This window comes from Acomys russatus, chromosome 3 (genome assembly GCF_903995435.1).
Source record: "Acomys russatus chromosome 3, mAcoRus1.1, whole genome shotgun sequence".
Taxonomy (NCBI): domain Eukaryota; kingdom Metazoa; phylum Chordata; class Mammalia; order Rodentia; family Muridae; genus Acomys; species Acomys russatus.
Window position 1 is genome coordinate 38,013,542 of NC_067139.1, and position 26,907 is coordinate 38,040,448.

General features: G+C 43.9%; 1 protein-coding gene across 1 annotated transcript in view; it reads left to right on the forward strand.

The window, feature by feature from the left end:
• The window catches only part of Ddx46 (DEAD-box helicase 46), a 53,124-nt gene that overhangs the window by 2,153 nt on the left and 24,064 nt on the right, over positions 1–26,907 (forward strand). The window contains 11 exon segments of the mRNA XM_051172419.1: positions 1,892–2,080; positions 3,835–3,978; positions 11,103–11,199; positions 13,368–13,484; positions 13,486–13,534; positions 16,110–16,261; positions 23,556–23,669; positions 24,085–24,250; positions 24,736–24,856; positions 25,460–25,635; positions 26,499–26,620. Coding sequence (XP_051028376.1) covers positions 1,892–2,080; positions 3,835–3,978; positions 11,103–11,199; positions 13,368–13,484; positions 13,486–13,534; positions 16,110–16,261; positions 23,556–23,669; positions 24,085–24,250; positions 24,736–24,856; positions 25,460–25,635; positions 26,499–26,620 — 1,447 coding nt within the window.

Genomic DNA, 26,907 nt, shown 5'->3' on the forward strand with positions numbered 1-26,907 from the left:
TTTCATTACGGATCTTGACATTTCTCAGCACCTTCCTTGCTGTTTCTCACCTAAGCTGATACTGCCTCTTAACCTGGATGGTTGCCTCCTTTGTTGTTTTAGTTAGTATAAACAGGATCTTGTAGTCAAGGCCAGCTTTGAACTGCTGGTCATCCTGCCTTCACCTCCAAGTGCTAGCACCACATTTGAGTAATACTTTAAAAGTAATCATGAGGCTATGCCACTATTTTATTTAAAACTCTCCCAATAACTTTCTCTGTTTTATAATTTACTATAAGAATATTTGTGGTGCTAGAGGGGTGGCCCTGGTTGAAAGCACTGGCTATTCTTCCAAAGGACTGAGGTTCAGTTCTTAGCACCCACACGGCTCACAGCTGTCTGCAACTCCAGTTCCAGGGGAGTCAATGCCCTCTTCTGGTCCCATAGGCACCTGCGCATTTGGGATACACATATGTGTACTCAGGGACATACATACACACATGAGTGAACTACTTAAAAGTATTCATTTAGAGATGGGAACATGTTGTTCTTAAACTGCTTGACAGACGTGACCTCTCCTCAGTTTTAGCTGGCACTAGAGGTGCCTGCCACCTCGTGTGGCCCATGAAATTTTCATCTTTCTCAGAGTAAAAGACATGGTCATTGTGAGCGCCTGGGAGGCTCTCCATATTTGACCGTTTTGTTATTTCTCTGCTCTTGTCTCATGGCACTCTCTTGAGTTTTTTTCTTTCTTTCTTTTTTTTTTTTTTTTTGTATAGCTCACCCCTGCTTTGAATTTATTTCACAATTAAGCATTTTGAAAACATTGAGTTTTTTTCTTAGAGACAGTTTCACTGTGTAGTCCTTGCCGGCCTGGAACTCAGACCTGCCTGCTTCTGACTCCTGACTGCTGGGACTCAGGTGTGTGCCACACATCTGATGTCGTGTCTCACTTGTTTAACTGTCTTCCTTGCTGTTCCTTCACATGACCTCCCAGATTCCTTCCTGTGAGTTCACTTGTGCCTTGTGCCCGGAAAGTCTCCCCTCTATGTCTACATGGCTCCTGCTTATATTTCCTTCAGAGGCCTCTAAAATGCCACTGTACTAGCCAGGGCTGTGCTACTTGTCTGGTATTTATTCTGAGCTGGTTGTCTCCAATACAGTGCTTGATACAAGGTGCATTTGTGTCTTCGTTTGCCTGTTATTTCCTTCGCCAGAGTGCAAGCTGTCTCCTGGGGGAATGGCCAGTGCTTTTAACTGCTGAGCTCCAGTCCCAGACCTTTTGACAGGGTTTTACTTTCTGGCCTAGTTTGGCCTCAAAGCCATGGTGATCCTCCTGCCTCAGCCTCCCAAGTGCTGTGCACAAGTCACCGTGCGTGGCTCCTTGCTTCCCTTTCCAGTCTTTGTCTGTACAAGAGAGTTCATTTTCTCCTCATAGGTAAAGCACCTTTTCTGGTTTTGCTGAGTTTCTTTTTTGTTTTTTTTGAGACAGTGTTTCTCTGTGTAGCCTTGGCTGTCCTGGACTCACTTTGTAGACCAGGCTGGCCTGGAACTCACAGCGATCTGCTTGCCTCTGCCTCCGGAGTGCTGGGATTATAGGTGTGCGCCACCTCAGCCTGGTGCTGAGTTTCTTTCTTTCTTTCTTTCTTTCTTTCTTTTTTTTTTTTTTTGAGACAGGGTTTCTCTGTGTAGCTTTGACTGTCCTGGACTTACTTTGTAGACCAGGCTGGTTCGAACTCACAGTGATCCTCCTGCCTCTGCCTCTGGAGTGCTGGGATTACAGGTGTGCGCCACCTCAGCCTGGTGCTGAGTTTCTTTTTTAAACACAGAAATAAATACATGGGATTTGCTACGCTTCATCTTTTGATGTGTTTGTTTTCTAAGTGTAATCTCTAGCTTGATTCTGCCCTAGCCACTACCGCAAACGCTCAGCATCACGAGGACGGTCTGGGAGCCGCTCGAGGAGCCGCTCACCTTCTGACAAAAGAAGCAAACGTGGAGACGACAGACGTTCCCGGAGCAGAGATCGAGATAGAAGGAGAGAGAGGTCTCGGAGTAGGGACAAAAGAAGATCTCGGTCAAGGGATCGGAAACGGCTGAGGTAAGACTTTTCATCTCTGAGACACCAGTGATGTTGGGCCCTCCTAACTGGGCACATTGGGCTTCTCCAAAGCTGTGTCCTGCTCTGGGAATTAGCGGCCCATTTGGGGGCCCCTGCTTTCCCCCCATTGTTTGATTAGACACAGGACTTGTCTATTAAGAGAGTCTTAGGGGCTGGAGAGATGGCTTAGAGATTAAGAGTACTGGCTGCTCTTCCTAAGGTCCTTAGTTCAATTCCCAGCAACCACATGGTGGCTCACAACAATCTACAATGAGATTTGATTCCCTCTTCTGGCCTGTAGGTGTACATGCAGGCAGAGCACTGTATACATAATAATAAATAAATCTAAAAAAGAAAAATACTGTTACACAGTATTTTTAAGCTTGGGAACTTTAGGTTGTATTTTCTGAAGAGATAAAAGTAAGATAGTATGTTTTGTTTGTGGAGGTTGATTTGATTCCGCCAGAGAGGGCTGACCATTATGGTAAGAGTAGCCACTAAAGCAGACACTGGGAAGGAGCCGGGAAGGCCTTCTTTGCTGTTTTAAGCTACTTTAATGACTGTTCTTAGTTCTAATCTGAAAAACTCTCAACCTTTGTACTTTACATTTTCATACATATTTATTGACACTAGTTTCACTAGTTACAACCTTCCTCAGAGTGAAAATGTCTTTAAAAGCAATTTTCTTAACATACTCAGTTTTTTTTTTTTAATTAACATAGAAAAGCAAGAAGGTTTAAGTTATGATTTTATCTTAAGAGGTTGGAAGTGAAAATACTGTGGTATTCATACCTGGTACTCCAGAGAAGCAGTTACTCATGACAGTATAGAGAGGGCAGACTAATTCACTTTTACATTTTGTGTTCCCCACAGACAATTTCTCACAGTGAAAAACCAATTTACTTAACAAATAACAAATTTACAATCCTCCCAACCCCCACCCTGAGTTTCTTTGTGTAGCCTTGGCTTTTTTGGAACTTCATCAGTAGACCAGGCTGGCTTTGAACACAACAGAGATCCATCCTCCTGCCTCTGCAACCCCCACCTGGTGCTGATCTTTGACATTTTTTTATGTGAGAATAAATCGCAAGATTTTAGGTCAAGGATTTTGAGACTGGGTGTGGTTGCACCTTTAATCCCAGCACCCAGGAGTCAGAGGCAGGTGAATCTCCCGTGTTCCAAGCCAGTGAAAAAGGCGTGAATTCTCCACATTTTCTAGGTGAGGAAACTGGGATCCACGAAGTTGGGGCTGTGCCCTTTCTCATGTGGTAACTAGCAGCTCACGGGAAGAAGTGTTGCCTCTGAGTCTTCAGAGTACGGTCTTTGAGCACAGGGTCTGCCTGTCTCCTTTAGACTCAACACCCCACCTCCATCCATGCTGCTGGGACTAGGAGCGTGCGTAGCTCAGCAAGTGCTCAGGGCTCAGCTGCAGCCCTGCTGTGGGCTTTCATGCTGCAGACAGTAGATTTTAAATATGTTACACAGTTTGTTATGTTTGTTAGCAGGCATCATTGTAGAACCAGCGTCCTCATGTTTCCAGTGACCGTTTTAGGAGCTGGCTTCACTAGTTTCCTACCTAGCTGATTTGTTAGCTGATTGAGAACTCTGCCTCAAACAAACAAACAAACAAACACAAAAGAACTCTGCCTCAGTAATGATCATAGTTTTAAGAACCTTTTTTCAGTTTGGGACAGGCATAATCTGAAATAAAAACGCTTTTTGGCCACAAAATAAAAGAAGACTCTCCCTTTCAGGCGTTCGAGAAGCAGAGAGCGCGACAGAAGCCGAGAGCGAAGACGATCTCGGAGCCGAGAGAGGAGGCGCTCACGGAGCAGGAGCCGCGGCCGCAGATCCCGCTCCTCCAGTCCTGGCAGCAAGAGCAAGAAGGCTGAGAACAGGTAACACTTCCCGTCCCCTGTCTCGCCTTCTTTAAATTCATCCTTAGCAGCAGCAGAGACAGAATTGGCAGAGTTGTTACTTATGCTTGGCTTCTTTTGCTGGGGCAGTGATGACTAGTGAAGTAGGCCAGCCCTCCGCATTCAGGTGCATTCCGGCCTCAGTGTTTTGTCTTTTGAGATTATTTTCTCAGATGGTTAAGATATTTGTTGACAGCTTCTTAAAGATTTCTTGTTATTGATTTATGCATTCCTGTGTAGGAGTGTGGGCATGAATGTAGGTGCCAGTGGATGCAGGAGGCCTCAGAGCCTGTGGGAACTGGAGTTGTAAGTGGTTGTGAGCCACCTGCTGGGCGCAGACGCGCGCTGGGAACTGAATCCTTTGCAAGAGCAGTAAGTGAGCCAGCTCTCCAGCCCCACAAGTAACTTTCATGCTATTCCTTGTTGAATTGCTGTTTGGAAAGTGTGGCCTTTGCTTCCTCTTGTTGGTTCAGTGTGTTCGCTCTTCCTAGTCTCCTGCCGCCTGTTACCACATCTCACTGAAACTGCGAATGTGCACATGCTGACTCTAACCCGGCTCTCTTCCTGTTTTATTTACTTGTTGGCACCTCTCCCATGTTGTTACTTTATTTTTTATTTATTTATTTATTTGTATTTTTCCATGTTGTTACTTTATAAGTTGTACTTATATTTTACCAAGGGCAGTATAATACTGCTGGGATTTCTTGAAATTAAAAATAAGCCTCGTTTCTCGCCCTTGGGATGCAGCAACAGGTGACTCTCTTGAGTTTGAGGTTAGCCTAAGCTACAGAGTGAATTCCAGCACAACCAGGGCTCTGCAGAGAAAATCTGAAAAGAAAAGGAAAGGAAAAGAAAGTGAAATGGAAGATTACAGAATACTGAACTTTATTTCCTTATGTGTATGGGTGTTTTGCCTGCATGTATGTCTGTGTACCCTGTGCATGCCTGGGGGCTGTGGATTCAGTAGAAGGCATAGGATCCCCTAAAAAAGGAGCCTCAGACAGTTGTGAGTGGCCATGTTGGCCCCAGGACAAAGCCACAGCCATGGAGGAGCAATTGGTGCTTTCAGCCACTGAGCCATCTCTCTAACCCGTTGTGTTTCTTGACCTTGGTTGTGTACATGTGGATATCCATTTGATAATTGCTTCAAATTAATATTCCATTCACTTGTCCTAGTGTTTTATTTATTGAGACAGGATCTTGCTATGCAGTCCTGGTTGGTTGCTGCCAATGTTAAGTATTTCGCTTAGGGCTGGAGAGATGGCTCAGAGGTTAAGAGCACTGGCTGCTCTTCCAGAGGTCCTGAGTTCAATTCCCAGAAACCACATGGTGGCTCACAACCATCTATAATGTGATGTGATGCCCTCTTCTGGCCTGCAGGTATATGTGCAGGCAGAGTACTGTGTACATAATAATAAATAAATCTAAAAAAACAAAAACAAAAACAAAAACAAAGCAGTATTTCACCTAACATTTTATCTTTCTGAATGAGGCAACTGCTGAAATTCTCATTATTGTTTTATCACCTGTGTATGCATCTGAGATTCCTTTGTTTTTTAACTTCACATGAATAGAGCCCTGCATTCTTCGTTTGCTGTCATTGATCCTTGCCGCTGGTTAGTTTTGCTGCTGAACAGTGTTCTGTGGTGTCACCATATATGGCATACTGTACCATTGACCTGGTGTGTGGCTAGGCTTTGAGGGCCTTGTGTAGTTAGAATTTGAGAATTTTAGTTTCTTTTAAAATGCAGAAATTGTGCTTTTTGGTTGTGGCAGCCATCTTACTGTAACTTGCCAAAATGACAAACACAAAGGGAAAGAAGGAGGGGCACTCGCTACATGTTCTCTATACCTTTTAGGAAACATGGATTTGTTCCTTTCGCCACATACATGTGAATCTACAGAAAGGGTGATATTGTAGACATTAGGGGAATGGGCACTGTTCAAAGAGGACTGCCCCATAAGTGTTACCATGGCAAAACCGAAGTCTGCAACATCACCCAGCATGCTGTGGGTGTCATTGTGAACAAGCAGCTAAGGGGCAAGATTCTCGCCAAGAGGGTCAATGTGCATGCACACTCTAGGAGCAGGGACAGCTTCCTGAAGCAAGTGAAGGAGAACGGCCAGAAGAAGAAGGAAGCCAAGGAGAAGCGCACCTGGGTTCAGCTGAAGCGCCAGCCTGCGCCACCCAGAGAAGCTCCCTTTGTGAGGGCTGACGGGAAGGAGCCTGAGCTGCTGGAGCCCGTTCCATATGAATTCATGGCCCAATGTACAAAAGAAATAAAGGACCGAGACTGTAAAAAAACAAAGGAAAACAACAAACCACAGAAAAATTATAAGAATATGCTTTTGTTTTGATCCTAGGTGTGGGGATATGGTGCTGCTTTGGACTGTCTGCAGCAGCTGACTATGATTTGCCTCATGCTCTAACAGAAGTGTGATAGTTTCTGCGATTGTGTTGTGTTTGGAATTCTGGGAACTTTTCAGAGGGTATATAAATGCTAGAGCCCCAGGAGGCGGGTGGGTGGTTGTTGGTTGTTCAGGGGGTCAGTTGAGGTTTGTTAGTAGTCGTGCTTACAGAATAAACAAGAAATAAATCAGTGCTCTCGCTCCGCGCGCTCGTGCGCTCTCTCTCTCTCTCTCTCCTCTCTCCTCTCTCCTCTCTCCTCTCTCCTCTCTCCTTCTTTTTCTCCTATCTGGTGATAGGGGTGAAATTGGGGGGATCGACACTGACGGACAGCTTGAGCTCTTTTTCTTCATTTCTTTTTACTGTGACTTTGGGAGAAACCCAAAACCTTGTGCTTTATATTTATAGGCAGGTGTTTGTCTCCTGAGCTATATCCATGGCCCATGCCTTTTTGAGATGGGGTCTTGGTGTGTACCTCAGACGGGCCCTGAGCTCCTGAGCTGCTCCCGCCGCCTCCTGAATGCTGGTGACTGTTTCTGTGTGCATGCCCTAGCATACCTACACATGAGCTTTCCTAGGAAAGAGATCTGGAAGTAAGCCTGATGGGCTCAGCCACAGCTGAGCTTTAACTAGCTGATGCCAGGTGCTTTCCAGAGTGTGTGTAGTTCTGTTCTCACACCCCAGTATGTGAGAATTCTCTTGTCGCACACCTTCCCAGTGTCTACAGTTGCCAGTCATTTGAAGTTCCTGCCAGGTGGCTAGATAAGCGACTGTAGGGTGTTCTTGATACTAAGGATCGGGAAGAAGTTCATTATGAAGAGAGGGTTCGGTACTCGGGCTGGTTGGCGGCTTCCGAGAGAGAGGCTTCCCTGTGGCTCCCTGCGTGTGTCAGAGGCCTCACTGTGGCTCCCTGTGCGTGTCAGAGGCCTCACTGTGGCTCCCTGCGCGTGTCAGAGGCCTCACTGTGGCTCCCTGCGCGTGTCAGAGGCCTCCCTGTGGCTCCCTGCGCGTGTCAGAGGCCTCCCTGTGGCTCCCTGCGCGTGTCAGAGGCCTCCCTGTCGCTCCCTGCGCGTGTCAGAGGCCTCCCTGTGGCTCCCTGCGCGTGTCAGAGGCCTCACTGTGGCTCCCTGCGCGTGTCAAGAGGCCTCCCTGTGGCTCCCTGTGCGTGTCAGAGGCCTCCCTGTGGCTCCCTGTGCGTGTCAGAGGCCTCCCTGTGGCTCACTGCGCGTGTCAGAGGCCTCCCTGTGGGCTCCCTGTGCATGTCAGAGGCCTCCCTGTGGCTCCCTGTGCGTGTCAGAGGCCTCACTGTGGCTCCCTGTGCGTGTCAGAGGCCTCCCTGTGGCTCCCTGTGCGTGTCTCCGTGTCTCTGCTTGCTTTTTTTTTTTTTTTTAAGTTTTTTTTGAGACAGGGCTTCTCTGTGTAGCCTTGATTGTCCCTGGACTCACTTTGTAGATGGCTGGCCTCGAACTCACAGCAATCCGCCTGCCTCTGCCTCCCGAGTGCTGGGTTTAAAGGCGGGCGCCACCACTGCCCAGCCCTTCTGCTTGCATTTTTATTGGCCGTTTGGGTTTCTATTCTGAAGTATATGTTCATAGCTTACAAAAGTTTTTGTTATTTTAAGTTTTATATTTTTATATATACAGTGTTTGCCTGCCTGACTGTATGTGCACCACACGTGTGCCTTGTGCTGAGGTCTGAAGAGGGTGTCAGATCCTCTGCGATTGTAGCTACACATCTTGATGACCCTGAGCCTTGTTTTTATTTGGTTTTTCGAGACAGGGTTTCTCTGTGTTGGGGATTAAAGGCATGCACCACCACGCCCGGCACCCTTGAACCTTGTTTTGCCACATTTTTCTTTTGGATTATTTCTTTTATAAAATTTCATTTATAGGGATTTGTTGTTGCTTTTGTGTTTTACTTGATAGTTGTTGAATACTTCTTGTCCTGAAGGCTTGGAATGAGAAGTGTTTTCAGTTTCTAGCTTCCGTATGTTGTTATTTATATATGTATAATGGGAGATGTCTTGAAGGACGCCCATGTCTAACCTCAGGATTTATTTTATGAGCATCTTACACATCTAACCTGGAAGTGGAGTTTCTGTGGCTGGTTGATTTTTGTGCTGCTGAGGATTGACCCAGTGCTATGCACAGCTGGGCAGGTGCCTTCCCACTAAGCTACCTCCAGACCCCCCATTCTATATTTTTTAGTGTGTATGCATGACTGCAACCTGGTGTGTGCAGTTAGATGTGAAATTTTCTACTTGAGGTGCCAAGTACACATAAAGTTTCAGGTTTTTTGGTTTTCTTTTTTTAAAAAACAGTTTTGTTTGTTTGTTTGTTTGTTTATTATGTATACAATGCTCTGCCTGCGTGGCAGAAGAGAGTATTAGATCACATTATAGATGATTGTGAGGCACCATGTGGTTGCTGGGAATTCAACTCAGGACCTCTGGAAGAACAATCAATGCTCTTAACCTCTGAGCCATCTCTCCAGCTCCATTTTGGGGCTTTCAATTTGTTCTTGTTATAAATAGCAATTTTACAAATTAAGAATAAGCCTGATTTTGGACATGGTGGTACATGTCTTTAATCTCAGCGTTCAGGAGGCAGAGGCACTCTGAGTTTGAGGTGAGCCTGGTCTACCAAGTTAGTTCCAGAACTGAAAGGGCTACACAGAGAAATCCTGTTTCAAAAAAACAAAAAACAAAAACATAGCAGCGCTGGAGAGATGGCTCAGAGGCTACAAGCACTGTTTGTTCTTCCTAAGGTCCTGAGTTCAATTTCCAGCAACCGCGTGGTGGCTCACCAACCATCTGTAATGTGCTCTGATGCCCTCTTCTGGCCTGCAGGTGAACATTCAGGTAGAATACTGAATTTAAAAAAATCTTTAAAAAACAAACAAACCAGCAACCCCAAACAACAACAACCCAACCCCTGTTCATGGTTTTTAACTTAGCAGACATGAATAAAAGGATATTTTAGCTGGGCGTGGTGGCGCATGCCTTTAATCCCAGCACTTGGGAGGCAGAGACAGCTGGATCCCTGTGAGTTGGAGGCCAGCCTGGTCTACAAAGTGTGTCCAGGACAGCCAAGGCTACATAGAGAAACCCTGTCTTCAGGGGAGGAAAAAAAAAAAAGGATATTTTATAAACTGATTATAGCATTTAGAAATGGGGCTAGGACCAGGCATGGTGGCATAGGCCTTTAATCTCAGCACTCGGGAGGCAGAGGCAGGTGGATTACTGTGAGTTGGAGGCTAGCCTAGTCTATAAAGTGAGTCTGGGACAGCCATAGTTACACAGAGAAACCCTGTCACACATACACACACACACACACACACACACACACACACACAAAAAAAAAAAAAAAAAAAAAAGAAAGAAAGAAAGAAAGAAATGGGACTGCGAGAGATAGCCCACTGGGTAGAATATTTGGGGACTTAGCCCAAACCCAAGAACCCAGCTAATAAATGCAGGACATGGTGTGCACTTGTAAATAATCCCAATACTGTGGAGGAGACAAGTTTATCTTGTCCAGCCAGCCCAGTCCAAATCAGCAAGTCCAGGCCAGCTCCTAAGGAATACTACCTCAGATTGTCCTTTGGACTCTACATGCATGCATGCACACACACACACACACACACACACATGCACCTACATACTCATGCCAAAGAACGAAATCTGAAAAACAAGATAGGAGGGCTGACACTCTGTGCCATTCCTACAAAGACACAGTGTAAAGTTTCAGTCTCAGAAAGTCTCTAGTGACTGTGTAGAGGTGGACAAATGGATCAGTGTGAGGACACAAAGAGCCCGTGGCAGAGCATACAGAAACCGTTTGGTAAATGTCAGGTTACATTGCAGTGAGTAGAGAAAAGGTCCTACAGATAAATGGTGCAGTTTGAGGCCAGCCTGATCTACAGAGCAAGTTCCAGGATAGCCAGGGCTACACAGAGAAATCCTGTCTTAAAAAAAACAAAAAGAGAGATAAATGGTGCTAGAGACATTTGTTGCTCTATACTAAAGTAGGACTACTTTCACAGACACCAGTCCTGGGCAGAACAAAGAGCAAATTAAATGGCAAAAAAATTAAAAATTTGCTGGTAAATTTTTTTTGTTGTTATTTGAGACAGGGTTTCTCTGTGTAGCCTTGGCTGTCCTGCTTCGTAGACCAGGCTGGCCTCAAACTCACAGAGATCTTCCTGCCTCTGCCTCCCATGTGCTGGGATTAAAGGTGTGCGCTACCACACCCTGTTGCCCATGTGATCTTAAATATTACTACATATATGATTTACTAAAAATTTTCTATCCTGTCTAAATTTTGTAATTGCTTTTCTCAGACAAATTTCCAAATGTTTCATATTGTTGGCTATAAATTATTTACTTTTCTCATATGCCAAGGTATTTATTATTGAATATGATTGATATTGTATTAGTTATTGGAAAAATAAAATGAAATCCAAGTCTATTAAGTAGTCTGAAAGTGGGTATCATAAGACTTGAGGGTGGTCAGCGATGAAGACGCTGCTGCTGAGGCTTGAGCTCACCTTGATCCCTGGTTCCAAGTGTAGGGGAAACCTGAGCTCTGCAAGTTGTCCCCTGACCCCCACATTCATTGTCTCACACACGTTACTAAAGTGAAGAAGAAATGATTCTTGCATTTCCAAGTGGATTTTATCTTACTCTCTTGTTCTTTGGTAGGTCTAGGTCCAAAGAGAAAGCAGAAGGCGGGGACAGTTCTAAAGAGAAGAAAAAAGACAAAGATGACAAGGAAGATGAGAAAGAGAAGGATGCTGGGGTACGTATAGCTGGGAACAGTTCTGTAATGACAGTCTTGTTTCCACAACACAATTCTTTCTTTTTATCTTTTTGTTTGTTTGTTTTTGTTTTTGTTTTTTTGAGACAGGGTCTCTCTGTGTAGCCTTGGCTGTCCTGGACTTGCTTTGTAGCCCAAGCTGGGCTTGAACTCACAGTGATCCGCCTGCCTCTGCCTCCCAAGTGCTAGGATTAAAGGCGTGTACCCCATGCTTGGCCAGAGTTCTTTCTTAATGATACTCTTTATTTTTAAGTAACTGATAACAGTAATGTAAAATAAACCAGAAGATAAATCTTCAAGAATATTTCTGAGAAATGTTGCATATTTATATTTTAACTGTTTTTACTTAGAAAATGTCGTCAGTCCATGTTTACAGTATCAGGTTGACCTAAAGAGTATATATAAATTTAGACTTAAGAATCTAGGCATAGCCGGGCATTGTGGCCCAGGTCTGTAATCCTAACACTCGGAGGCAGAGGCAGAGGCAGAGGCAGAGGCAGAGGCAGAGGCAGAGGCAGAGGCAGAGGCAGAGGCAGAGGCAGAGGCAGAGGCAGGTGGATCTCTGTGAGTTAGAGGACTCACAAAGTGAATCCAGGAAACCTGTATGGGGTGGGGGGGAACAAAGAAAGAAAGGGGAAAAAAAAAAAAGAATGTAGGCACAATAGGATCAACAGAGTGGTTGAGTGGGAAAACAATTGTCACAGAGGCCTAGTGGCCTATGATTAAAATGAGGGGCCCATGCACAGGTGGGAAGAGAGGGTGAACTTCATGTTTTCTCTGACTGCTTCACTCATGCTGTGCACATTTGCCCACACAGACATGCACTTGTAAGCAAAAACAAGAAGGGCCCAGGCACACAACAATGTAGTTTTTCTTGCATCCTTGCCAACATGGGGATGTCAACATTTATTCTCATTAACATAATAGGATGTATTGATAATTATATGAGTGTTCTTGTTATATTTTGTATTATGTGTCTAGGTGTTTTGCCTGTGTGTCTGTATGTCCACTTATGTGCCTGGTTCTACTTGCAGAGGCCAGTTAGAATATGGTGCCAGGTCCTCTGGCGTTGGAGTTACAGATGGCTGTGAGCCACTTTGTGGGTGCTGGGGGTCAAACTCTAGCCCTTTGGAGGAGCAGCCAGTGTCCTTTATCTCTGAGCCACCTTTCTAGCTCAGTCTTTTGGCTTTCTTTATTGAAGGGCTTCTTCCTGTGACTTTCCCCTTTCTCTCTTTTGCTCCTGCCATTCCTCACCGTGTCTCTTTTCTTGCTGTATATAGCTCAGGATGGCCTGGAACTACCCTTGCCCCTGGGGTTACAGGTGCTAGTGACCAGTTCTGCCTTTGTGATTCTATTACTGCATTTATTTTTGTGGGGGTTACACACATGGTATACCATGGCACAAGTGTGAGGGTCAGTCTAACCTTCAAGTTAATTCTCTGCTTCCACCATGTTGCAGATTCAAGATTAAACTCAAATTGTCAGGCTTGCCAGCAAGTGCCTGTATCTACTGAGGCATCCTTTGCTTTTCCTTTTTTGTCTTTTCCTTTCTTCTCTTCTCTTCTCTTCTCTTCTCTTCTCTTCTCTTTTTTCTCTCTCTCTCTCTCTCTCTCTCTCTCTCTCTCTCTCTCTCTCGCTCTCTCTCTCTGTCTCTCTTTTATGGAGACATGGTTTCTCCGTATAGTCTTGGCTGCACTGGACTCACTTTGTAGACAAGGCTGGCCTGGAACTCAGAGATCCACCTGTGCCTCTGCTTCCCGAGTGCTGGGATTATAGGCGTGTGCCACCACCTGCCTGGTGCTTGTCATATAATTATAAACATGGATGATTACTACATCTTGTTTGTGTTTAGAAATTCATATACACATCCTTTTTTCTTTTTTTTCTTTTTCTTTTTTTTTTTTTTTTTTTTGGTTTTTCGAGACAGAGTTTCTCTTGTGTAGCCTTGGCCATCCTGGACTCACTTTGTAGACTAGGCTGGCCTCGAACTCACAGCGATCTGCCTGCCTCTGCCTCCCGAGTGCTGGGATTAAATGCGTGTGCCACCACGCCCGGCTCCATTTTTCTTTTATACTTTGGAGAACGTATTAAAAATCTCATGTGACGTACACCTGCTGATTCTGATTTTTTCCCTTTTTCTCTCCTCAAAGAACTTTGACCAGAATAAGCTGGAGGAAGAAATGAGAAAACGAAAAGAAAGAGTTGAGAAATGGCGAGAAGAACAGCGTAAAAAGGCCATGGAAAACATAGGGGAACTGAAAAAGGAAAATTGAAGAAATGAAACAAGGGAAAAAATGGAGTTTAGAAGATGATGATGGTATGGTTGGGACGTGGGTGATGCTTTTTTAAGTTGTGGAAAATATGAACAATGTTGTATTTACATTTTAGCCTTTTGTCCAGACCCTCTGTCAGGCTGAGGGTCAGAGCCAGGGCCCTGTTCATGCTTAGCATATGCCCTAGCACTGACCTATGTCCTTTGTGTTCAGCAGTGTATAGCCACCATCACTGTTCATTTCCAGAGCCCTTTGGTCATCCCAGTAGAAACTACTCATTAAAGGTCTCACCATCCTGTCACCCAGCACCTTGTGCTGCGTGCTGCTTTTTGTCTCTGAGAATTTGCCCATGTCCCTCATAGTGCAGTCATACTATTGCTGTTTCCTTGTGGATGGCTGTCCTGGAACTTGCTCTGTAGGCCAAGCTGGCCTCGAACTCACAGTCATTTGCCTGCTTCTGCCTCTAAAGTCCTGGGATTAAAGGGGTGTGGAATTATTTTGTTTTCCTGTTTAAGATAGAGTTGCTCTTTGTAGGCCAGGTTCCTCTTTCTAACCCAGGTAGGCCTTAAGTTTGTGATTCTCCTAGGTCAGCCTCCCAAACACTGGGATTTTGGCTTGTGCTCCTATGTCCGGTTTACACTACGTTTTGTCCATCTATTCACTTGCTATTAGACATCTGAAGGTTTGCTGGATTCATACTAAGAATCTTAGAGTTTTAGATACAGGGCCTTGCTGTGTTGTCTGTGTTGGCCTGGAGCCTTTGCACTCAAGTGCTCCTTCTCTTAGCCCCGTGAGCAGTTGGGCCTGTAAGTGTAAGCCCCTGTGCCTGGCCACATGGAGACTTTTAAATGCTTCCACAGTGGATGCTAACATTCCTTTTTTTTGTTGTTTTTTTCGAGATAGGGTTTCACTGTGTATCGTTGGCTGTCCTGGACTCGCTTTGTAGACCAGGTGGGCCTCCAACTCACAGTAGTCTACTTGCCTCTGCCTCCCCAGTGCTGGGATTGAAGGCATGTGCCACCACGCCCAACAGAAATTTTATTTGTGGAATAACATCAATAAGAATCACTGATTTGACTTCAGAGCGCCCAGTTATATTCACTTACGGGTTTAGTAGATGGCGCTAATGTAATTCCTGCCAGTATGGCTGTTACGTGAGAGTAAGTGCCACCTGATGGTTCGCCCTGACTAGAACTCCAGTGGATCCAGCCCCCCTTCCATACTACAGCACCAAGGCATGTGCACTACATGTTTATCCTTAAAAAAGATAAATACACCTGTAACTTCCTGTAATCTAGGAGAGGACTGTTCTCCCAGCTTGCTTTTGTGGTTCTGTGGCTTGGATCCAGGCTCAGCATCTGCTGTCAGAGCACTGTTCACTGTGCTGTACCCCAGCCCATTTCCTTTCTGATTCTGACTCTTGGAGTTTTAGTAAAGTGGAAAATGGGGCTTTGGTTTATTTTCTGTGAATGTTCCAAACACATAGTTTCTGTTATAAGTGCTCATGCTGGGAAGAGGAGAGTTCCTTGAGGTAAGAATGTCACTGAGGCTGGGCATGGTGGCGCACGCCTTTAATCCCAGCACTTGGGAGGCAGAGGCAGGCGGATCGCTGTGAGTTCGAGACCAGCTTGGTTTACAAAGCGAGTCCGGGACAGCCAAGGCTACACAGAGAGACCCTGTCCCCCCCCCCCCAAAAAAAAGTTACCCAGGGACCGGGTACAGTAAAGTTCTTTGCTGTACAAGTGTGAGGACCCGACTTGAGTCTCATTCCTTGAACTCATGTGGAAAAAGCATAGCGAAGTCTACGTAGTCCAGTGTTGGGGATGTAGAGAGAGAACACATCCTTTGACTCGGCCCAGCCTGCCTAGCCTCGGTGCTGAGTTCCAGCCCAAGTGACAGAGACTTTGTCTCAAAAACTAAGATGGCTGGCACCCGAAGAAGGACAGACCGAGTCGGCCTGTGGTACATGTGCACACAGTGGAGAGGGAGAGAAACAGATGTCATTTCATCAGGGAAAGTGTTGGGTATAAAACCTGTGGGGTGTTTGGGGAGGAGGTGGGTGTGAATTTTTTGGGTGTGGGGTTGGAAAGTCTGGCTAGCACCTAATACATACTAGAAAAGCCACTCTACTGCTGAGCTGTATGTGTTCCCAGTTCTAGAAATACATTTAAGCATAAGTCGTCTTTTACCTCTGTTCAGCTAAGTGATTTACTAGTTTTGCTTACTTTATGTAACAGTAATACACGTGTTTTTAAAAACGTAGATCTTCCAGGTGTGAGCACTTGAACTGCACAAGGAGTGAACTTTGACCCAGGAAGAGGGATGATGGCATAGTGGGAGGAAAGTGATGGAAGTAACAATGGATGTGGCATGTCTCTTCAAAAATAATTGTAAACTTAATGTGTGTGCGTGTGTGTGCTTGTGTGTGCAGTGCATTCACATGCTTACACATACACAAGCAGAGGGCAGCTGCCAGGAGTTACTTCTCTTTCCACACGGGATATGGGAATGACCTCAGGAAGTCAGGCCTATGCAGCAGATGCTTTTACCCTCAGGCATCTGGCTGGCCTGCCTGTGCACTGCCTTTTCATACAAAGGAAATACGTTGTGTTCTCCTAGATGATGAAGATGATCCTGCCGAAGCTGAAAAGGAAGGGAGTGAAATGGAGGGCGAGGAGCTGGATCCGTTAGATGCCTACATGGAGGAAGTGAAAGAAGAAGTGAAGAAGTTTAACATGAGGAGTGTGAAGGGTGGTGCAGGGAACGAGAAGGTATGTGGGAGCTGTGCTCGTTGCCGCTGTGCTCGCCGCTGTGAGCTGTGCTCGCCACTGTGGTGTCGCTCTGTTTTCCAGCAGGTTTAAGAACTTAGTGAGGTTTTTATGTTAAGTAAAAAGTGAAGTCAAGGTGGGCGGTGGTGGCGCACACTTTTAATCCCAACACTTGGGAGGCAGAGGCAGGCGGATCTCTGTGAGTTCGAGGCCAGCCTGGTCTACAAAGTGAGTCCAGGACAGCCAAGGCTACACAGAGAAAACCCCTGTCTTGAAAAATAAAACAAAAGAAAAACGGGAAAAAAAAAAAAAACAACTTTTCAAAGAGTTAAAACCTAGGCAGAGGCAGGCAGATCGCTGTGAGTTTGAAGTCAGCCTGGTCTATAAAGCGAGTCCAGGACAGCCAAGGCTACACAGAGAAACCTTTTCACAAAAAACCAATCAAACAATCCCCCCACCCCCTGAAAAAAAGAAAAAAAACCTCCTGGACTCTGTGGTGGCACACAGCTTTAATTCCAACACTTGGGAGGCAGAGGCAGGTGGGTCTCTGTGAGTTCCAGGCCAGCCTGTCCTACATAGTGAGTTCCAGGACAGTCAGAACTCCATAGAGAGACCCTGTCTCAAAAAACAAAACAAAACAACCAACCAAAAAAGAGGCTGTAGTAGTAAATTAAAAAAAATATCTAATAATGTTTACATCCTATAATTATTTCGGCAGTATTTTCTAACCTGCTATTATAAACAACAAAGACAGACAGTTTTATTTTATAATAGGCCTCATTTTACCTAGGACAGGGCAGATATCAACCCTGTAAACTGTCCTTACCACTTCCCAGCCCCCATCCCAGGCCATCTCTTTAATCCTTCCCATCTGGGCTTCTTCCCGTCCACAGTCCCTAAACACTTGCTAGTGTTCTTCACCTGGGCTGCTTTCCTCCATCTCGCCCATCCGGCCATGTGCTTCTCTCCACGTTAACCCATCATGGCAGCTCTGCCTCCCTCCTGGTTCCTCCTCCTGTACCTCCCTTCTACCCAAGCTCCTTCTCTCTCCAAACCCTGTGAGCCTTCACTTCGTCCCTTCTTCTGCCCTGCCTAGGTAGGTGTAGGCCTTTTATTCAACCAATCATGGAGGCAAGGTCACATAGCAATACTTGGGGTATGTGAGCATCTGTTCATAAAAGACCACAAGCAGGCCTTGGGGAGCAGCGTAGTTAACAATCAAACACAAAGCACCAGACTATGCTGTTACAACACTCTCTCTCTCTCTCTCTCTCTCTCTCTCTCTCTCTCTCTCTCTCTCTCTCTCTCTCTCTCAGATGAAAAAGGCTATTTTTTTAAATAAAGCCTATGTAACAGCATAGAGTAAGAACAATAATGAAGTAATTATAAAAACCAATAGGTAAGATATACATAATGTCTAGTCAAAAGGTAACCCTAAAGAAAATATTATCCTATCTTGATGAGTTTAAAGTTTTGTACCTAAGGGGGCTGGAGAGATGGCTCAGCAGTTAAGAGCACTGTCTCCTCTTGCTGAGGTTCTGAGTTCAATTCCCAGCAACCACATGATGTCCTTACAGCCATCTATACCCTCTGATGCTCTCTTCTGGCATGTAGGTATACATACAGATAGAGCGCTCATATACATAAAATAAATAAAATCTTTTTTTTTAATTGTCCTGACTTTAGATTTCTGGGGGTGCCTGAGTGGTACTTTTATTTATTATTATGTATACAGTTCTTTGCCTGCACATACACCTGCAGGCTAGAAGAGGGTATCAGATTACATTATAGATGGTTGTGAGCCATTATGTACTTGCTGGGAATTGAACTCAGGACCTTGAGAGGAGCAGTCAGTGTCCTTAACCTCTGAGCCATCTCTCCAGCCTAATAAATAAAATCTTTAAAAAATATGTTTTGTACCTGAATTATTTCTATCATAACTTATACTTATCAATCTATCTAGACCTTAAAACAGCTTACCTCCTGTATAACTAAGCTTATTGTAAAGCTGTATCTAGTCTTCAGCCTCATCAGAAATGTGAGAAGGAATAAAATTAACTAACTGAGTAAACAGGAAGTGCAGGCTAGCTGCTTTCAAAATAAAAAATAAATATAACAGAGACAGTTTGCTGCCTAGATAGTGACCAGAAACGTTTTATAATGTTGGAGCATCCTCTCCAGCCTTCTGGCCCAGTATGTCTGACAGAGCTTGGCAGTTGACTTCCCCTACTCCAACTTAGCCCATTTTTGACAAATTCTGTCAGAGAGGGACTAGGACATTTCTTTGCCCAGTGGCTGGCTTGTCATATCTGAAGCCATTTCCTAGTGGAAGTTCTTTGATGCGCATCATCTTCTTTGAGGTACACTGGGGTGATGCAAGGAACTGATGTCTCGTTGTCAAAGAGTCCTTAAATTAATAAGAGATCCTTAAATGCCATCTTCTGTGGGTCTCTGAGGCTTTTGAGGACCACCTATTTAACTGTGCATATAATCATTATTTATTTATATGATATCTGAACAAGCAAAATATTGTTTACCTTTAGTTACTGAGTATTTGTTTAACTTAGTAAGAATAATCTTGTGATAATCTAGACAAATAACTGACAAGACTGAGGTTGATTAACTATTAACTTGTATTATTTTAATTATGCTAAACAGTCTGCAATAGCAGTTTTAAAAGTAATGGAAGTAAACCTTGTATTCTAAATGAGTTATATGGATATAGTACCTCATACCAGAGTATTGTGTGTGTGTGTGTGTGTGTGTGTGAGAGAGAGAGAGGGAGAGAGAGAGAAATATAACCTTAAATTTGAATTATATACCAGTGTATCAAAATAAACTTATTTTTGCATTAATATATAAATTTCTATACCAATGAATTTAAAAAAAACCTTATTTGAAAATAACAAAGCTTTAAGTTGATGAGTAGATTCACTAATCTGCCTTTTGTCCTATCATTTCTGTATATTTTCTATTTTCCCTCTTTACCCTCTTACCTAAGAAGGAATGAAAGAGAAAAGAAAAGGAAAGAGAAATCCCTGAGGCTAAATTTTTTGGGTTTTGTTTTGTGTTTTCTGAGACAGGGTTTCTCTGTGTAGCCTTGGATAGCCTGGACTCCCTTTGTATACCACGCGATTAAACTCACAGAGATCCGCCTGCCTCTGCCTCCCGAGTGCTGGGATTAAAGGTGTACACTACCATGCCTGGCTGAGGCTAAGTTTTTATCTTTTTCCCCTCTGATTAAGAGCAGTAATAACTTGTAACCAACTCCCTAAATCCATGTCCCATAGAAGAACCAAAATGTATCCCTCCTACCTTCAGGTACGGGATGTCGTTCTTCTCAGGGCCACTTCTTGCTGATTTGGGGCATAGGAATCCTATTTGGGGTCCCACTGGAAACTGGGAAAAATATGGTTAAGCAAGCTAGCAACATTTGTAGTCCAGTCTGTAAATGTTGAGAATTTTCTGGCTTAATAGAAGTCATGTTTGTGCTGGAGAGATGGTTCAGACAGTAAGAGCACTGGCTGCTCTTTCAAAGGTCCTGAGTTCAATTCCCAGCAACCACATGATGACTCACAACCATCTCTAATGAGATCTGGTGCCCTCTTCTGGTGTGCAAACATATATGCAGGCAAAACAATGTATATTTAATAAATAAATAAATAAGCAAATCTTAAAAAAACAAACAAACAAAAAACAAGTCTTGTTTGGAACAGCCTGAAATGCTGAACCAATTAAGACCAGCAGCTTTCTTTGAAGTTGTCCTGGGAGCAGGCTCTGATGAGGAACAGCAACCAAAACAGCTGGGGCTGGAACGTACAGGATGCTGGAGCAGGTGTGTCAGTGTCACAGCATGCTAGAGGATGATTCTTGTTAGGTTTGATCCAGCGTCACCAGTGTCCAGTTCTTTTGTTCTAAAAATGTATAATTTCTCAAAAGTAATATATAGTTGTAAAATAGTAAACACATCAGATGTTCATGATGCACAGATTAAGGATGTTCTTTGCTCTTTGTATGACCAGAAGAAATATATCTGTAAATCTTTATTCCTGCCATATGAAGGATGGTATGTAATAATAAGTCATGGGGAAAGCTGGGCATGGTGGTACAAACCTGTAATCCCAGCTCTTAGGAGGTAGAGGCAGGCGGATCAGTGTGATTTCAGGCCAGCCTGGCCTACAGAGTTACAATCATTTTCATGTTGAAATCAAAACATGACTATAGATCGAAATATCCTTCTTTGGGCCCCTGGGCACCTGTTGTGAACTGCCACCTGTCCCTCGCAAAAGCGCCTCATGTCTAAAGGGATAAACTGGTGTCCAGAGCATCAGAAAAGTCATTGCCTTTTAAAATCAACTTCAAATTCCTTTTTACCTTTAGTGTTTAAGTATACTGTAGGAATCTTGTATCTGGATTTCTATATTTGCTGTGGCTATCTTAGTCCTGCCCCTTTTTCCATATGGAATGGGCAGTTTTGCCTTTGTGTTTTGGGACCTAACTTAGGCTGGCATGTATTTTGCTGTCTGTATTGTCCTCTGTGTCTTTTTTGCACCAGGCATGACCACCACCTGTCCCCTGTGATAGCACCTCACATTTAAAGGAATAAGTTGGCCATCCAGAGCAGGGTGACACCTCACCTCAGTCAGCATTTAATAGCTTTTGGCTGAGGGAGTCATGTAGCTTGCGGTCATCTTCCAGCCTAGTTTTGGCTCCTCTATTGATTAACAGAATATCCCTTTTAGGCCAAAATGCCAATTGGCACCAGAACGTGGGAGCCCTACTTTCTAAGGAGATTAGCTGACCTTTTAGGACAGTGTAACTTCATCTTATATAAACCTAAGATTGATGTGTGTTCATCCTCCAGATGAGTAAGGACATTATTATTCAATATTAAGAAACACTTAAGAGCTGGGTGTGGTGACGCACACCTTTAATCCCAGCACTCGGGAGACATAGGCAGGCAGCAGTCAGATTGCAGTGAGTTCGAGGCCAGCCTGGTCTACAAAATAAGTCTAGCATCACCAGGGCAACACAGAGAAACCCTGTCTTGAACACTCCCCCCCACCCCCACCCCCTGCCCCCAGAGGAGGGGGGGGGGAAAGAGAAAAGAAAAAACTTAGATAGTAGCTTTAAGAAAAAATTTGTCTTTTTGATTCCTAGACTGTCTTTGTAAGCTCCTTATCGTGATCATGCTGTTACAGGAGGCTATAGGCATAAGGTTACTACTATGTAGTTTAAATTCTGGTTTCTGTCTAAATGTTGAGTAAATATTGTCCCCTTGATATGCCAATAAAGCAGCTCACAGCCAATCAATGGGCAAGGGAGAGAATAGGGCGGGACTTCCTGCCAGCCTGGGGAGGAGGAGTTAGGAGAGGAAGCAGGTGATTCAGCTTGGGGTAGACATCCAAGGAAGATCAGGAGGAAGGATCTAGAGCTGTGGAAAGCTAAGAAGTACAAGTATTGCTGGGAAGTTTGTTGGGAGTGAGACAAAATAACAGAGATTTAAGAACAGATTATGGGGCTGGAATATGGCTCAGAGGTTAAGAGCACTGATTGCTCCTCCAGAGATCCTGAGTTCAAATCCCAGCAACCACATGGTGGCTCACAACCATTTATAATGTGATCTGATGTCCTCTTCTGGCCTGCAGGCACACATGCAGGCAGAGCACTGTATACATAATAATAAATAAATCTTAAAAAAAAAAGAACATTGTGCTGGAAAGCGTTGTGTTATAAGAGTCTCAATTATTTGTATAATAGCTGGGTTAAGAAATAAACTAAGGCCGGGAGTGGTGGCGCATGCCTTTAATTCCAGCACTTGGGAAGCAGAGGCAGGTGGATTGATGTGAGTCTGAGGCCAGCCTGGTCTACAGAGTGAGTCCAGGACAGCCAAGGCTACCCAGAGAAACCCTGTCTTGGGGGATGGATAAATAAATGAATGAATGAATGAATGAATAAATAAATAAATAAATAAGCAAGCAAGCTGAGAGGAACAAACACTGTTTTATAAAAATAAACAGGAGCCTGTATTAAATTCTTTTCATTACATTCATTTCCTGTGTGTATCTGTTTATGTGTATATGTGAGCATGTGCATACTACAGTGTGCCCGGGAGCGGGAGTTTCAGAGGACAGCTTGCAAACAAGCACAGATATGCCTCGTTTTTTTATTGGCAGCAAGTACCATCACCCGCTGAGCCATCTGCCTGGTCCAAAGAGTACAGTATCTTAAGTTAAGAAAGCAGTCCTAGGAATAGACATGACTCGGCATGTGAGAACATTGACTGCTCTTTCAGAGGGCCCAGGTTTGATTCCCAGTATCCATACGGTTGCTCACAACCATTTGCAAGTCCAGTTTCAGGGATTCGCATGCCTTCTTCTGGCATTGGCAGGTACCACCATCTGCATGTGGTCTATAGATACAGGCAGGTGTACACATAAATTAATAACATTTAAAAATAAGACGCCATTTTTTCCCTGTGGCTGAAGAGTACTTTGAAAGAAAAGAAAGCAATAAAAATGTCATTTAGAGCAGGGCTTGGTGGCACATGCCTTTAATCCTGGCACTTAGGAGGTAAAGGCAGGTGGATCTTATGAGTTTGAGGCTAGTCTGGCCTACAGAGAGAGTTCAGGACAGCCATGAATACACAGAGAAACTAGAAACAAACAAAACCAAAAAAAAATTTTGTTTTTTAAAAAAAGTCATTTAAGACATCAAACAAATAAGGACCTCAGTCTGTTTTATTTGATTTATTGAAGCTCTTCAGAACAATGCTGGATTGTCTAATGAGTGAAAAGCCATTCAGTAGAATTTTAAAAGTATGAAATGATGAGAAATGAACCTCTGTTTGTAGTGAAGTCTAAGGTTGGAACTGCAGAGATGTTTCAGTGGTGACGCGCACCGGCTGCTATTGCATAGGACCTAGGTTCATGTCTCAGTACCCACACGGTGTCTCACAACAAAGTGTGAGCACTGTAGAAACTGTCTCAGACACACATGTAGCACCAAATACCGTACACATAAAAAGTACATTTAAAACGTTGTTATGTAAGCGTACATATTCTGCAGTCAGCTCTGCGCACGTGAGCATATCTGAACTGTCATGTAGTCCCACGAAAAGGTCACACAAATCAAAAACGCATGTCCCTTGGTGTTCTTCAAACTTGACTCATGTTAGTTTGAGTTGCAAATTGTGAGATTGAACATTGTTTTGTATCAAGTGTCCACATATTTTAAAACCTATTTTAGTTTTTGTATTACTTTTGCAAAACATTTTAGTACTTCTTTTTTATTTTAGAAGTCTGGGCCAACAGTCACAAAAGTTGTTACTGTGGTCACAACCAAGAAAGCAATAGTAGATTCTGACAAGAAGAAAGGGGAGCTGATGGAGAACGACCAGGATGCCATGGAGGTGAGGCTGTAGTCATTGTGCTCTGCTTTGTGCTCGCCTCTGAGGAGCGGCTGGTGGGGGAAGTCTTGCTACTCTCAGCACTGTGGTAGTAGTAGAACTGTCTGGAGTTGGAGAATATTCCGGTACTGTTCGTCCTTTGCTGTCTCCTGCTTTCTCATTCCTTCCTCTCTACTTGCTGCCATGGCACTCCTTCCTCTGACCTGTGCTGTAAAGGTCTAACTAACTGATGACGACATGAGGAGATTTCTCTTACTATTAAAACTTTGAATAAAGGAAACACTTAAGTTGTAAGGTTCCTGGGGTCCATGGTGCTGAGTGGTTCCCAGGAGAGTGGAGCGCTTTGACCACCAGGACTGTTGTCTTCTGGAAAGGGAAACGAATAATGCACTTTCCTTTTTGTTTCCAAAAATTCAAGTACTCTTCAGAGGAGGAAGAAGTTGATCTTCAGACGGCCCTCACAGGCTACCAGACAAAACAGAGGAAACTTCTAGAACCAGTTGATCATGGAAAAATTGAATATGAGCCATTCAGAAAAAATTTTTATGTTGAAGTTCCAGAATTGGCAAAAATGTCTCAAGAGGGTAAGATGCTTCTGCCCATTGTTTACTCCGTTATGGTGACTTCAGAGGGATTTAGTCGCATGGTTGATGTTCTGAGAGTGCTGTTCATCTCAGATTGAAATAAAATGTTTCCACTGGCCCATTTGTAAGCCAGACAGTTGGTGTGACTAACGACTGTCAATCTGCTGTTGGTCAAGTAAAGGCAGTTTGGGCAGCTCAGCTGGAACAAGTCTTGTGTGGTCAGTCATTTGTTACTCTGTTGCAATTGAAGAAAATGTAAAAACCAAAGTATTGAAATCTGGGCCTATCCCATTTTCCTTAACTTATTGCAGCAGTGACTACTTTGTCTCTTTGAGCTTTGTTGTCTCTTGTACAGCTGTTGGTTTTTATTTGATACCACTTAAACATAGGTGAGGATGTTTGACCTTTGACCTCCTGGTTAATATAGGTAGACGGTACCAGCAGAGCAATGTGTATGAACTTCTAACGGGGGCTTTGTTTTCTAGAGGTGAATGTGTTTCGGCTGGAAATGGAGGGCATTACAGTAAAAGGAAAAGGTTGTCCCAAACCAATTAAATCATGGGTCCAGTGTGGAATTTCCATGAAGATACTAAATTCCCTCAAAAAGTAAGTGCATTTTCCAGTGTCCTGCGACTCACAGTAGCCATTTCACACAAATATCTCTCTGGATTTCAATTATAGTCATAGGTAATTTTTTAAAAATATGTTTTGTTGTTGTTGTTGTTGTTTTGTTTTTGTTTTTGAGATGGAGTCTCTGTTTCCCTTGCTGTCCTGAAACTCACTATGTAGTAGACGAGGCTGGCCTTGAACTCACAGATGGTCTTCCCTCTGCCTCCTGAGTGCTGGCATAAAGTGCACCACCATGCTGGGCCTTTAAATGTTTTTTCATTTGTTTATTCCATGTATTTTATTGCTTCCCTGCTTGAGCACACACACCATGCTGTCTGTGTGGGTAGGGTGGAAGAGAACTCTGCAGTGTATTCTTGCCACCTTGTGGGCCCCAGGTGTTGGCTGCTCGGGTCCTGGCCTGTATGTGCAAGCACTTTTCTCACTAAACTGTCTTGCCAGTTCAGCCCTTGGCCTTTTCTGCTCTCCACTCAATAATATTTTATCAGGTGGATATGTCACATTTAGAAGAGCTAATATCTGTGGTTCTCTGAGGGGCTTAAAGCTCATGATTTCTACATTGCTTCCTTTTTGTTTCTTAAGGCATGGCTATGAAAAGCCCACACCAATCCAAAGTCAAGCAATTCCTGCTATCATGTCTGGACGAGATTTGATTGGAATTGCCAAGACAGGAAGTGGAAAAACGATTGCCTTTCTTTTGCCCATGTTTAGACACATCATGGATCAGAGGTCACTAGAAGAAGGAGAGGGACCTATAGGTATAAGTCTTCTCATTATATGATTCTTTGATGCTGTTTGTTGTTACGTCAGAAAGTTATTAATCATGAGAATAAAGATGTCTCTGTGCGTTTCCTTTATCAATACGGCAGTTTGGGGCTGATTTCCCCCTTACCAGCAGGTGGAGTGAGAATCTTCAGAGCTCTGGAGTGGCATCTCAGAAGTACAAAAACCAGGCTGGCACAGCTCAGTGTTAAAGCTGTGACCCGGCAGGTAGAGCCCTCGTGCATCCATCTGTGCGTTCACGTTGAGGTGTGCTCTTGGGGCAGCATCAGTGAACCCCAGACTCAGGGGAGGAGGAGGAGGAGGAGGACCCTAACTCCAAGGAGATCCTTGGCCTCAGAAGGTGGTAGTGCCACACATGTGTCATGTAGGACTAGGTCTCCAGACTCAGATTTCTTCTCATTTTTGCAGTTACTATTTGCATAATTGAGTAGGGAAAATCACCCAGCTCTTCTTGTGCACATACAAGGTAACAGTGTGTTCTCTATCAGTGCCTCAGAATGAAGTGCTTTGGGCAGCCGCCTGTGGCTTGTGTAGCACAGTGAGTCACTTGATTCTTTGTTCCATGATTTGCTATTGAAAACTATTTGCATTTTGTTCAAGTATTTTTCTGAGGCTTAAGTGTGGTGTTTAATTTTCTTGTAGCATCTTAAGAATCTCTTTGTCCTTTGCCTCGGTCTCTGCCATTACTAAGCTTCTGAAACACAATTTTCAGACTTCATAAAGACGAGACAAGCTTGACTGTGAGGCATGAACTGTTCTGCAGAGGTTAAATGTAGCGTTTTAAAGCTTCTCCTCAAGGATTTGGGTGGTTAGGCTTTTGACATATTTATCTTTTCAGCTGTCATCATGACTCCAACTCGAGAACTGGCTTTACAGATCACTAAAGAATGTAAGAAGTTTTCGAAGACCTTGGGGCTCAGAGTGGTCTGTGTCTACGGAGGGACAGGAATCAGCGAGCAGGTAGTTAGAACAAAGCGTTCAGTCTTTCTGTCTTTCCATGTTGAGTGATTCAGTGAGTTAAGAATTGATTCTTTTGTTTTAGTGTTTGAATGTAAGTGATTGCCCTTAATTTTTCTTTCTTTCTTTTTTTTTTTTTTTGTTTCATTTTTTAGTTTTTGAGACAGAGCTTCTCTGTGTCTGTGCAGCCTTGGCTGTCCTGGACTCACTTTGTAGCTTCTCACTCACAGTGATCCTACTGCCTCTGCCTCTCTAGGTGCCCTTAAAATCCTAAAGGTGTGAAAATAATT